This window comes from Centruroides vittatus, unplaced genomic scaffold (assembly GCF_030686945.1).
Source record: "Centruroides vittatus isolate TY-2023 unplaced genomic scaffold, ASM3068694v2 scaffold_1015, whole genome shotgun sequence".
Classification (NCBI taxonomy): domain Eukaryota; kingdom Metazoa; phylum Arthropoda; class Arachnida; order Scorpiones; family Buthidae; genus Centruroides; species Centruroides vittatus.
In genome coordinates this window covers 5135944-5150163 of record NW_027122666.1, presented here as the reverse complement: position 1 = coordinate 5150163, position 14220 = coordinate 5135944, and the positions used below count along the sequence as shown (strand labels likewise).

At 37.3% G+C, this 14220-nt stretch overlaps 1 protein-coding gene across 5 annotated transcripts in view; it reads right to left on the bottom strand.

The window, feature by feature from the left end:
- LOC136986348 (paired box protein Pax-5-like) overlaps positions 1–13957 on the bottom strand; it is a 30910-nt gene extending 16953 nt beyond the window's left edge. For 2 of the 5 annotated variants that reach the window (XM_067283858.1, XM_067283860.1), the window contains exons 1-2: positions 13550–13935; positions 10584–10780 (exon numbers count right to left, since the gene is read on the bottom strand). In XM_067283858.1, coding sequence (XP_067139959.1) covers positions 10584–10683 — 100 coding nt within the window. In that variant the 5' untranslated portion in view covers positions 10684–10780; positions 13550–13935. Of the gene's footprint in view, positions 1–10583; positions 10781–13549 lie in introns of all 5 variants that reach the window. The other 3 variants (XM_067283859.1, XM_067283861.1, XM_067283862.1) reach the window with 3 other exon arrangements.
- Between the last annotated feature and the right edge of the window lie 263 nt (positions 13958–14220).

Sequence of the window (14220 nt, the reverse complement as noted above, 5' to 3'; positions counted from 1 at the left end):
AGTGCCTTAAGGTAGCGTAACATCTTAACTGACGTATATAAATTATGCTACCTTAGTAACAACCACTTTAGGTATGAATAGTTGCATTGTTAATCTTGCAGCATGCCACACTAGCCACTGCCAATGAAATAATTTAATGTCGATTGTGGGGTAAGTACAAGAGCAGAACAGCCATTTTCTCCACCAGATGTATATTTTGTTACTATGCATGCACTAAATTATAAACACGCTTCCACACTCGCATAAAAAGCCTGTGTGGCTCGCCACTCCACTACCTCTTCAGCCGCAATAAGCGTTAAATTAATTATTACTACAGTAGCAACAAGCTGTAAGTTTGTAAATCTAAACACGTAAAGTGTGACTTTATTTATATAACTAGTTACTAATGCCCTCAAGAAGTAGCATTATTGTTACCAAAGCAGTAGAGATTAGCCGAAGGATCAGTAAGGGGGTGCAAGAATGGTGAAGTGGTAGAGCTCGAGCAGCAGCTAATGACTGGAAGAGGTAGAGAAGCGGGTATTGTATGACTAGTGAAAGCCGGCTCGCCGGGGGAAAGGAACAAAAGTGGCACTTCATTGTTGTCTGCCATGTAAAATACTTGTGAATGCAGCGGTGTCAATGCATCCAGGTGACGCGATTGACTCCCAACTTGACTTCTACCCCGGGCGGTCTGGCAACCGTTGCCTCTTCCCCACAATAAACATTTCCGTTACAACTGCAGGTCTATGAAAATCTCTTAAAAATACCAGAAACTAGTGTAGTTGTACAGCTGCTACTTAAAAATCATCCAATAGTATAGATAACTCTCTCCCAGCAATTGACTAAGTGTTACTAGCATTGGCGACTTTAGTAGCCATGAATTATGAAAATTTATTCGAGAAATTAAAACATTAAGTACATATTTTCACATATTTAGCATAGAAAACCCCCAAAAATCTTCAGTTTATGGCGTTTAACCATCAATGTTAATATTCTTGTTTAGATACAATAGTTAAATCAAGGCATCCAAAGGCTTAGTTGGTGTTTGAGTACAGATTGAATATCACTGATTGAAATTTTATTGATGTCCAATGGTTGTTCAATATCAGTTGATCTCGTGTTACTACAAGGAATATGGCAGCATGTGTTTTGTGTTAGTTGGCTTAAGAATGAGAATCTAATATTGTATGCCTCTTCTTGAGGACAACTAACATACGATTAAAGGTGCCATAATGAAGAATCTTTTAATGCTATCCTATTGTTTAAATATAACTATTGAGCTAAAAATACCCAAGAGATGTGTATACTGTTCTATAACTCTTGAAGTAGACCATATAGGGCCTAATCTCCTAGAAGAGCATTCATATAATTTTGGAATTACTAAAATCATACGAATTGTATCACCTTAAGAAACCAAGACACTAGAGTATGTTTGGGTTTTAATATTTAGAATATTTTGTATGCTCCAGTATTTTAATTTGGGCTCAAAGGAGACGACGGTATAAATATACTCTTTGGTTTATCGAGAAGGAAAGCTTTAAACCATCATAACGCAAGCCTTCTGCATGTAAAGGTCCGAACTACATCCCCAGGGAGTAACTACTGATTAAAGTGCGACGCGGGTCTAATCAGGCAGAATTCGGGTTGACGTCATTCGAGGCCCACATCTGTGACGAAACAGGTGGAAGAATATCGGCAGCGACCACCCGTCTCTCCCGATACAGAGACCGCATCCTGCAGAGAAGAAATAAGAGCCCTTGCAACGATAAGGCTCGGTATCGATGACGTAGCGGTGACGTCAGCGGATCGGAAACATTCGCATCCATCATCGAGGGCAGCGCAACTCCGTCAGGGTCGGGCGAGCGTGAAATAGGGTCCCAGAAAGATGTTAATGAAGTGCGGACCCCCAAAAATATAAGGCAATCTGTCGGGTTCGATTCCTGTTTAAATAAGAGTTTAAGGTAGTAAGTAGAAGGTGCGGCTGGATTAAGAACCACGATAGACAAGCGCGTGCGGGTCAACGGCCCTCGATCCGTGACTCGAGATGCTATCGACGTCTCTCCTACACCTCATTGCTCGAGCATAGGGGTTTTCGGTAACGTCTATAAAGTATCATAATTTCTCTTTTTCCTTTCTGATCCTTGATCCTTTGAGGCATTTACTAGCTTAACCAAAATGGGAGGGACACTCTGTCAATTGATCTTCACTTCTGAAGGTATATTGTAAATTGATCTCGAAGCGTGAACGTTTCTAACTCGAGGTTTCGAGTAGTTAGAAAAAAAGGCCAATAAAAAGTGCGGATACCCGAAAACTGTTTTATAATTGCGCTTAAGAGCAATCATTTAAAAAATGCCAAAGATTTTTATTTTGTTACATCTACATTCTTTTAGTTTCTTCCTAATCTTCACGTTCAAAAGTAATTACGAGTTTTGTCCAACTTCATTCGATTGAGCTTTAAGTAAATCGATTTCTATCTATCAAAAATTGATTTAAGTGCAACCTACAATTAAGCTAATAAACCCCAGTTTTAAATCCAATTGAATTTGTAGAAAGGAACCGATACACTGTACAACTAATATAGGCTACCGGAACCTTGTAACAATATCCAAAAGCATTGATAATAGATAGGCAAATAGCGAAACAAAAACCACGAAACATTCTGAAAGACTTAAATTAATATTTTGTATTATTTAACTGTGTTTCTGTTATATATTTTTGCAGTGTTTTAATGAAGAAGCAATGAAGGGTGTTGGTTTCTTTCTGAAGAACTCAATTGATATACGCTTTTCGTACGCGCATCTTCAATCATAATCCTTCCGTAAAGTAATTTTTTTAAACTTTTAATGGCTTCTTTCATAATAATCTCTGTTTTTATTTTAAAAAATAAAGATTTACTGAATTTTTACACGTTAATTTCTTGTTTTAAGATCTTTTACGGTTATAATGGACCTTTAAGATCTTTTGACAATTGAGCCTTCAGTGGAAAAGCTTCTTCGGTATTTGCCGCTCGTTGATTTTTGTAAATTTATCTTAGGCCAGTTAGCTGATATTTACCAAAGAAGATGTTTGAATGATAATGATTCAAATGGAACAACACGGATGCAAAGAACAAAACTCGGAGATGGATTTAAAACCTAAACGATGTTGCTAATATTCGAGTAATAAAAAATAGCCAGTAGGGGTGCTATTAAAGATAAATTTCACACATCGCGTGACTGAGAATCGCTACAAGTTTGATAAAAATCCAACAGATACATTTGGAGATATTAAAATGCAAGAAGGAGCTTCAGGCCTAAGAAGAAGAGGCGGATAAACAGGAAGAATCGGTTACAAAAACGGTCCGGCTTTGTTTAATTGGGTATAGGGCCTTGGTGACCAGGTGTTTACCGACTGGCCCACCTGGTCAACGAAATGCAACCTTGACCGGTCGCGATGTCAACATCCTGCTCAAATCGTTGAACCGTTACCCAACATTCTGACTTAATTAGTGCACCTGTTTCCGTCCGATGAGGCCAGGAAGTGACGTCACAGTAGTCATCGATCACGTGAGGGCAAAGAACCTTTCGACAGATCCAATGACCTCTACCTTGAGAAAACGACAAGACATCCTCCCGTCGTCTGCCTTAACCTAATTATACGTCTATAGGCCCGGCTCCGTACAGACCTTACCAGAATAGGCATAACGTGTGAATTCCGACTGAGTTTCCAGTCCATTAAAGGCAATTAACATAAGTTTACGGAGTGTGTTACACTTCTAATTACGCGAGTTTTAAGTATTTTAAGAAGCAAATTTCCGCGTAATCGTTAAAAAGCAGTTTTAATTACTTTAACTATCCTAAAAGTACAGTACATAAATCTATACCCGTCTACAGACCTCTTACGGAAAATACAATTAGTCCACAACAGAGAAAGATATTCAGACCTTAAAGAACACACCTGTCTACGTGATACGAGTCAATCTGACAAACCCCCTCCCCTTACTCCGAATCATAAAACTCATAACCTGCCTTCCGAATTTAATATCCCGCTTATACTTTTAAAAAACGAGACTTTAAGGCTACTTATTTTCGAATAGGCTAGCTATAATGCATTCGACGTATGTTACAAAGGTACTGGCTCTCTTACCTTTCATCTTACAAGCAGTGGCGGATAGAAGGCTGCTGTCCGCAACGTGCATATGTGAAGGTAAAGGTTGAGGAGAAAAGCCGACGGCTACCATCTGGTGATCCTCCCTTCTAGTCACCGATGTAATCACCTGTGCTACCTGCTCCGTCACTTACGTGTGTATATATACCCTTCTCCCAGTCGCCTCTGGGCTCGATCTCCGGCTACCTGCTAATTTGTCTGCGGAAAGTGGCACCGGTCACGTGACTTACCGTCTGCGACATCCGGTCACGTGAGGCAATGGCCTTTTCTCTCACTCTTTCACTTTCCTCGGATTATTAGAGACTTAATTTAAAAAGCGAGAAGAGGGATCTCGAGGTTGATGCACCGACCTTTTTCTTTCTTTTCTTTTTTGTTTCTCCGGACAGGGACAGAGGCTGCGCTTGCGCACTGCTCCGTCCCTTCCCTTCCTAGTTGGGCGGTAACCCTCACGAGGTTCCCTTATCGTGGCAAGTATCGGGATGTAAGCCCTCAACGCCTTTTCTGATTGTAGCGACGTCTTTGTTTCTCCAGTAATGTCAGCCAAGAAGTGAAGTATTACCCTCGGTCGTTACTTATATTTTACGAGTTTATTGAAACACTCGGCGCAGAATTTATATATATATATTCAGGAACGTTATAAAATCTTCATAATGTTCCCGAATTACCGCTTAAAGTGTTTTAGTTCCAAAGCATCACATTCCTTCTAGAATTTTTGAGCAATTTTGCCGAGAATAAATTATTTTATTCTTCACAAAATCCTCTATTAAAGTTAAACTTTCAGAAATGTCTGATGAGTTTAGACTCAAAATTTTATCATATTTACAGTTTCCATAGAAATATATAACAAAAAAAATATTATCAGAATACACTGTTTTGAATTTTTAAAATAGAGCTGGACCTATAAAAATTGTATATCAATTCCTAACTTGCCAAAGAAAGAGATAAACCTTTAGCTTTTGAAAGAGAAGAATGACAAAGTATAGACGTTTTAAATTTTAAATTCCAGAAAGAAGAAGAATAAGAAAAGAAATAATATTTAAATTTTACTTTAAAAAATTCTTGTTTTCTCATATTCGAAAGAGGAGGACCACTTGAGCGTGAGGGAACAGGAGAATGGACTTAATCCTATACTAATGAAGATAGGAAATAATTCTTTTAAAAATTTTTAAGAATCCTTGTAAACTTCTTTCAACTCCCTTAAAAAATTGCACTTCCTACATGATTTAATGTTAATTTTTTGAAGAAGGAACGTTGTTAATCTCCATTTTTTTTTTGTATAAAACAGTAACTTCTTTCATCTAAAAAAGTAATTTAACTCCTTAGAAAAATGTTAAAATTTTGGTTTATTTAAAACGAAAATTAAAAGTAAACATCATTGACAAGATTTAATAGAAAAAATTCCTGAATATATATATATATATTTATGTAGCATTATTTCGTAGTACAAGACAATCATTAACAGTATTAAAATCATTGAAAAATATGTTACAATAGATCATCAACAATCTTGCCGTGAGGTATGATATTTTACTACGTCGTCTCATCAATGGCGTGGAAGGATGGATGAAATTTTACTACGTGGAACCATCAATGGAAAGGAGATTTCTACTAAATTACCCTTCAGAAATGCAGAAAAAGTGAGAATGTTCAAAAACGATTTCTGTTTATAGTCACGCTCGGTGGATTCTTTTCGTTCTTTGCTTGAGAAAACTGCTTTACCCGTCTACGAAAAAAAATTCGGGAGAAGAATCTCAGAATGTTTTTGTTTCCTTTCGACTATTGCCGCATTTGTTATTTAGGCAGCACGAAAGCTGGTCTGTTTGACCGATTGGGAATACGTCTGTGGTCACACGCGAATAGAGCGTAGGGAGCGGGGTCGGAGGTCGCTGCGTGAAGACTCTCGTGACACTCCAGTGGGAGAGAGGTCATTAAAGGGTCCTCACTATCCCAAACGAGGTTAGGAGAGCTGCTGGGACGGTGAAAGGCACGCAAACGACCGGAATTGGCGCACCGGTGCACCACCTAATTGCCACCACGGTGCTGCCATCTGCGGGGACCGAGCATCACTAGTGTGTCCGAAAATGTTTCTGGGACGACTGACACAATCCAATAAGGACTTTATCTTACTCGAAGAAAGGCTGCCAGCCGTTAAAACGTCTATAGAAAACTTGAATTTTGTTACGCATCGGTCTATTGTGAACCTTGTTTCATTTTTTTACGAGAGGCGGGCGTGAGGCGAAAACCGGACCAAATTCCTGATGATATCTGCATTTCCTGTTGGAATACGGTAGAAGGTGTGATGTTGAGAGATAACCCGGCACAACGCGTGTCTTAAATTTCTCGGATATCTGAGATATGCTGGACAATTGATCGAGAGTTAGCTGCGGGCTATCTGGCGGGCTCTTTTCTATTGTGTGACCTTACAAGGTTAGTTTTTGAGATAAATTTACGCCATATCCCGTGAATTATTCCATTATGCATACGTGACCTCTATAATGCGGAAAATTTATAAATTTTTCTTTCAGAGAACCTTGCCATCACGATATGGCCTTCCAATACAGGTGAACAACTAGAGGTAACGTATATAGTGGCGAAAATGATTTTATAATCTTGATAAAGTTTTCAAAAACTACCAATAGATATCGTTCTGCAGAAATTTTCACTTACAAATAGTCGAAAATGCAAACAATAATAAAGAGTTGGGTGCAGTTTCCTCTTTACGAAGACCCTACAAAGTAGTTTCCAAGATTAAATTTATACAACTACATCTCGTGATTTGCATTTACCGTATACGTGATTGCTGTTACTTGAAAATTTCATAAATTTTCATCACGAAACTTCTCGAATTATAAGGCGTTAACCATTGTAGACTTAATGATGAGGCGGTGTGCAATATCAAGAAAAAGAAAAAGAAGGGGTAAACAATTGCATTGGCTAAATAAAACCGGATATTTTAGTTCACTAAAATCTCTCGATACCCTACAGTATACCTTAAGCTGTCAATTGCGAAATTATCTTTAACATGTCTGGATGAAACTTCGGTAACAAAGAGAAAGTTGAATGTAATTTTCTCTCTCTTCTAGCCTCAAGCACATTTACTACTGTTGCTACTACTACTATTACTTCTACTACAAGAACATAAATCCCCGGTAATTGCCGGCCCATCATTATTGTCTATCTTGGAACTGTAGTAGTATGGACTAAACAAAAGAGTGAAGCGACTCGAGACCAACAAAAGGACAATTATTAATATTTGGGATAATTTGACCACAACACGTGGACATCCTGCATTTATGGGATCCTTGGAAACAGAGGAGAAAAATCTGCGAATATTTACAATGAGAGAAGGAAAGGGAAAGTGTTGAAGGTCGTATATGACAAATGGAAAAAGTTTTAAACATCTCATGACCTCTTACTATTTAATTATCATTTATACTTGTCATGCTGCTAAGGTAAGACGTAAACAGGATGGAGTTCCGGAAGTTCTTCTTTGTTAAGATCCTCCTACGGAATCTTAATTCTTTACAAAGGGCCTACAACTCAGGGATAAATTTTCTTATTAAAATATCAGGCCCTTATTTGATTGAGGTATAATAAAGTTGCGTATAGGCCTCTTACATTCTTATCGTCTTTCCCTTAGAGAATTTTATAAGACTACAGTTTCGATACTCGAATATTAAATCGAAAAGGCCGTACTAGTTCGTATTCGATAAAGGCCTTTAGTTATACAATCATAACTAAAATATAGGGCCTTTGTAATATCGAAGATAGGCAAAGAGGCCAAAAAAGCCCAAATAGGCCACTTAAACGTAACCTACATCTAAACAATCGAAATTATCAGAAGATGTAAGATAATGAAGATAACTCCTGATTATTGATTTAACAAAAGAAACATTGAGCAGCCTCCGGCATTTCGAGGCCTTACTTTATGAATATATAAACTTTATGTTATTAGACATCTACCCTTATAAAAAAAAATTATTGTAAAGAGGATTATATTCTATAAATAAATAAATAAAAAGTGATTATTATTATTCTGTAAATTTTATAAATAAATGAAAAACGATTCTAAGAAGGACCCAAGGGCATGAAGGATGCTCGTAATGAATCTTCAGAGAATCGTCAATACGCTTTAAATTTCTTCTTTCTCGAAAATAAAAATGTAAAATTAGAGATTTATATAAATTTTAATCTTAATTTTAATTATCAATTCTTTTATTCTACGGTTTTATCTGTATTTTAACTACTGCGGGTTATATGCGAAAAGTATTATTTCGGGCTGTTAAACTCGCTAAATATCCGTTCATAAATGAAAATTTTAACTTAAAATTAACTTAAATAATAACTTTTGAATATATTGATATAATAGGATGAGGATACAGGATACAGGATTTTCTATAAAATATATTTTAAGTTTCTGAAAGAGATTATAATCGTTACTCAAAAGGAGGCAAGAGATATTAAAACTCGTATAGACAAACCCCAAAATCTTACATAGGCCCTATGATATTGCGTTAGCATATTTATACGCAACTATCGCAACTCGTACTTGCGAGCTGGAAACATTTAAACATTAAAAAACATCAAGTCATATAAACTTGCTGAATTGTATTTTAAAGGGAGGAGATACATTTAAAAGATTTACATAATTTTTATTTATTTCGTTTTATTTATTTTTAGCATTAAATACGGGAAAGAAAGGATTTCCTGAAACTCGTAGCTTACATAAAGACAAAACAATAGAATGTTTTTCCATCGCTTGCATTAATATTCATGTCACAGTCCAATAAAAGAATGCTTTTATCCAATGTCTTCATAAATTCGCACAAAGGATTAACAGATTAACGTCTAATGCACTGCAGTTGTAACAGCATAAGCGGTTTGCCATTTCCTAAAGGGGAAGAATCCGAAATCAGGAAATTTCAATAAACCAGGTGTTATAGCCGATAACGATATCCCTTTTTTTCATACACTCGTTAAAGTTTCCCACTTGTTGCTGTAGTAGCACGTCACGCGTCAGTATGTAAATAATTCTCGAATCACGCCAACGAGCGTAAATCGATGCCTGGAGCCAAGAGCAAAACTCCCATTTCGACGCTCTTAAAGCTTCAATTTTGTCAGCTTGGTAAACTATAGCAGCATACGATATAGCCTAGTTAACAGGTCAATACTAACAAAGAATTACAAGAATTCCATAAAAGGACACTTAATATAAAATCCTTATTAAGTTTATCAAACAAGATCTAAATATGTAGACGGGGAGATTATATTTTTAAACCTTTTTTAGACTAGTACCACTATTACTACTATGGTAACAATTTAGCTCTTCGCTATGTGAAAGTTACCAATTAGGAGAATGGATAAGTCGACAGAATACATAAATACTTTCCCAAGCAAAGCTTCTCATCTTCGTTATGTTGCAGACATGACGACAATTTTGCAATTCTATCTCAATGTCGTCCGTTTCTCCCCCCCTTTCAACCGGTCCTGCAAATTGGGGCATTGGACACCTGCCGGTATTCCAATTGTGCGAGGAATTAATTGATTACCTTTCTCGAATCGTGCTCCTTCTACATCGTGGGAAAACATCGGACTTTAAGGAGATGCTCTGCAACTTCCATGGTTGCAGTCTATACATAATTGGTGCGGTGACAACGCGACTTTAACCCCCGGGTTATTATCGTCCTGTGAGGCAAGAAGTAAAGTTTGATAGATTAACTTGAACCGCTGTTTTTTTTCTGCCTGCCCTCTCTTTCTTCTTTACTTAATTAGAGGGCCTCGTTTCGTCTTCACTTCTCAGTAGCGGCGTTATAGGCGTTAAACCTTTGCTTTTTCTATGCTTAATAATAACATTTAGGGATTTAAAGCCCTTGGGAACCCTTCAGCTTAATGTTTTAACGGTGCTGTTGCTATTAATTTAATTCTTTTATTTTTATTATTAAAATATAACCTGGGAGAAAGTTATCTTTACTCGCAGGGTCTATAGCCATTGTCAACTGTATATTTACGTTTCTTAAAAATGCTTCTTCGCGCCGTTTGCTTGTTTGAATCGCCTCAAGCCCGCTTATAGCGTTGCAATTCTCTTTAATTCGAGGCCTAAGAGAGCTGAATACAGTCACGTGATGAATTATCATGCGATCTAAAGTTGGGTCTCTTCTAAATTGAATCTTCATTTATCCAAGAATTTTTTTAAATAGCATTTGTTAAGCTTTTGATACTGTTAATGCCGAAATTTTAAATATATATTTTAAGTTTTCCCTGTTTTAATTTTACAATAGGGACATTTTAATATAAAACCGTAAGGGCAGCGTAGCCAGAATTTAAAATGGCCGTTTAACGAATTTACGCTTACAGGCTTTCTAGGCCTACGTCTATTTTGAAGGATGTTTTCTCTTTAAGCGTGAGTAAAATACGGTATTCTGGGATTAATTTTGTTAAAATTGTACGGTGTTACTTACGTTTCTTCTTGGGTTCCTGATCTTGACCCATTGGTAGAGGCGCACCTGCCAGGTCCATCATGGTGACCGGCGATACTCCTGCGTAGACATCGTCCTGCATTCGATCTCCTAATCCGGGAAGGGTACTTCCCACTTTGAGACTTGATCCAACTCTTCAGACAATAGAGGGCCCTTTCTTCAGTTCAGTATCACTCGACCTGAGGGAGAATCTCAGCGTCAGATGATAGTTTTTATGCTAATTGACCTCCGTTTCTGGAAAGCCAGACCGGAAGACTAAACATCTTAAATTTCATAGCCCAGGGGACCACGTAGAAGTCTCCGCTATTTCTTTATTATTATAGTTGCATAATAATAAGATTTTAGTCTCTTAACAAAAACATTTCTTTACGTAATCCCGGATTTTACGCTCTTCGGATCTTCGTCAAAACGCAAAAATCGTCAACACAGCTCATATTTCACTCGATTTCTAAGCAAAAACTTTGGAATTTTTACAGGAAATTATCACTTTTCTTTTCGAAAACTTCAACGACACAGAAAATTCCACGTAAATGTATAAAATTCGAAAGCATTAAGAATCGTCTGAAGGATGCAATATATAATTATACCCAAAATTTCCTCTATTTAGACACACGAAACAGTATATACACCCTCGATTCTTCGACACTATAATTAAAACCTCGCAATAACAGCAATTATTAGAAGGTTAAAGAAAGATTCGACGTTTCTTCATACCCCCTACCAGAAAGCTTCTCACGAACTCCCATTTCAAAAACTAATCAACTTATACTGCTACAATAGCAATCTTCTATAATACTTCTACAGCAACAGCACAGATTTTAGTCAACAAACGACCTCATTATTAAAGTTGCACAGCAGAGAAAATGGATAAAAATGTATAGTGCAGTACCTGTACTACCGCGTGTGCAACATTCCAAAAGATCAAATCTGACCCAAATTCGCAATTCGGTTCCATCTTCTTTTTTTTTTATGCTACGTAAAATATTGTTCACGTATGAAACTATCATCGAATATATCTAAAAACGGGTTGACACCAATAAATAATAATAATAATAATAACATATATATATATATATACACAAGGCTATAAATATGAGGAATGTCAACGTTCTAACTTTATTCTTAAAAATATCAAATTTAGGGCGTAATATTGTAAATTTTCTATTTTTATACAAATTACTGATTAATCATAGAATAAGAAAAGCACTTGATCGAAGATACAACACTTATACTTCTACAGTAACAAACTTAAACGAGCCGTTACGTTATGTAACGTATACGGAGTCGAACGAGTGGTAAATTAACCTCCTATTAGCATATTTTATGTAAGAATTACTATCGTATAAGGTCTCCAGATGTAGATTATTGGGATATGAGGCTTATTGCGACACAGTACGGTTTATATTATTATAGTAATTTCGTATTTTAATTTTCGTTCGGGTTGAATAAGTTGAAAATTTTACGCATTATTCTACTTTTTGGACTATTAATGGCTACTTTTCTCTATAGGAATTTATGTATATTTTTTAAAACTAAGTTTTCGATAATTCGAAAACCATTTGGACAATAGAGTTATTTTTCTTTTTAAAATGGTAACTTTTGACAAATCTTCAAAGTTTCCTGGTATGAAAAATATATATATAAAACCAGCGATTCTTGAGAAAATTATAGTAAAAAAATACAATTACGCCTCATCCATATCCGAAAAGTTTACGCTGTAGCAGGAATAAAAACAATTTTACTAGAAACAAAAAAGAAATACAGGAAAGTTCTCACAATTGTTGTTTTTTTCTGTTAATTTTAACTCGGAAATTAAGATAAGTTAGCAGATCACAGACGGCTAAACACAGTATCGCTTTTTTGTTTTTATTTGCTATTTTTTTTTAATTTACTAGGCCTATACATACATCTCTATATTTTTACTTGAAATAAGTAATATTTAAGTAAAATACAGGTGTAGAAATCGTTAAATAACTCCTGTTTACTTCACATTTAACGTTTAAATGCCAAACTCCAACTTTCTATCATTAATATTAATTATTCAGTTGCGGAGTTAATTATGTTTATCTACTTAATTTTATGCTTAATTTGTTAACTTGATACCTATTTAATTCTACGTTTACATAAAGTTAAATGCTACAGATGAAGATTTATCATAGAGAAGGCGTTTAAGTTACGAGAACGGCCTTTTGTAAATCACACGGATCTTGTGTGATGTTAACGAGGTAGTTCATGCAATTTCTCGTGTTTTATAACTTAATTTTTGGTGTTTTTATGGGATTTTAGGTCTATAAGTAAGAATTTCAAGTGTTTTTAAACTGATTGCGGTGTATCCTACACTGTATTCACGTTCTTTAAACTGGAAAGCATTCACGAATTCAGGTAGAGAGCTCTTGTGTTGTCGGTCCGAAATAGTAGAATCGAGCGTGTTATGCCGTGTGACATGTCAAAAAAAGGCTGAAAGACGGAAACGGAGTGGTCAAAGGATGACGAGAAACGTTCATTCAGTAGATAGAAAGGCGGAGACGTAGTAAAAGGCCTGGTAGCGGGTCAAATCGACTGAGGCTGTAGGGCAACGGGAAAAGTGAACGACCCTCAGCGCCAGAGGGTCGGTAGCTAGATAGGGTCCCGATAAGACAAAGGAAGTTCCCACCATTCACTGGGAAAACAACAGCCTTCGGGACAGGTGGCGACCCCTGGCGGACAGGTACATCCTGTGACATCCCAGTGTCAAACTGCACTTCCACACTTTTCGAGTCGAGGATTTCGTCGATAAACAACTATTGTTTAGAACACATAGACACCATTGTCGATTGTTCTACACAATGGATCGTGAAAGAAGAGTGCCGTACCGCTTTTTTTCCGTCACGTGATATTCCATCTCCGCAGAGGAGAAAGGAGAGAGACGAGAAGGACAGAAAACAAGAGATAGATAGAGGTTGACAAACCTTCGTGATTTTAATCCTTGAAAATAGCTTCTCACTCCCCTCGGTTATCTTCTATGCACTCGTAATCCTTGCTCTTGTACAGTACAATATATACACTAATCCTATATGCAATCTGGTCGTGTATACAAGTTGCGGAGTAGTAGCAGTAGTAGTCGTTGTTGTAGTAGTTCTTTCCATTCGCTTACTTATTTTCTGCTGTACATCACAACCCGACTGGGCCAACAGGTGCCGCGAAGGACAGGTGGGGGAGCTACACTTACCTGAGCGAAACGACGTCGACACAAACAAACAGAGAAACGTGTGCAGCGGGCGGAAACGCCTCGACCAGCTGACGGACTGCAGACTTGTGTGTGGCACCACCACGGTCCACTGTATCTCGGCGACCGTCTCCTAATTGCTACGTCGGTCGGGTTGGTCGTCGTGGCTGTGACGTAGTACGGCTACGGTCCAGGGAGCACCGCTAGTTTACCTGCAGGTACGTCCCACCTCCGCTCCAGGTGGGGAGGGAAGCGACACGCGAATGTCTTCCTCTCTGTCTTTACTCGTTTTCTGTGACGTCACTTACGGCTACGTCATCGCACGTGCGTGTGTTGAGGTCTTCAGGCGTTTTCAGAGCTAGTCTTATCCATTTTTTCTTTTTTTTACCTTTAATGCCGATAAAAAGTGCCGAA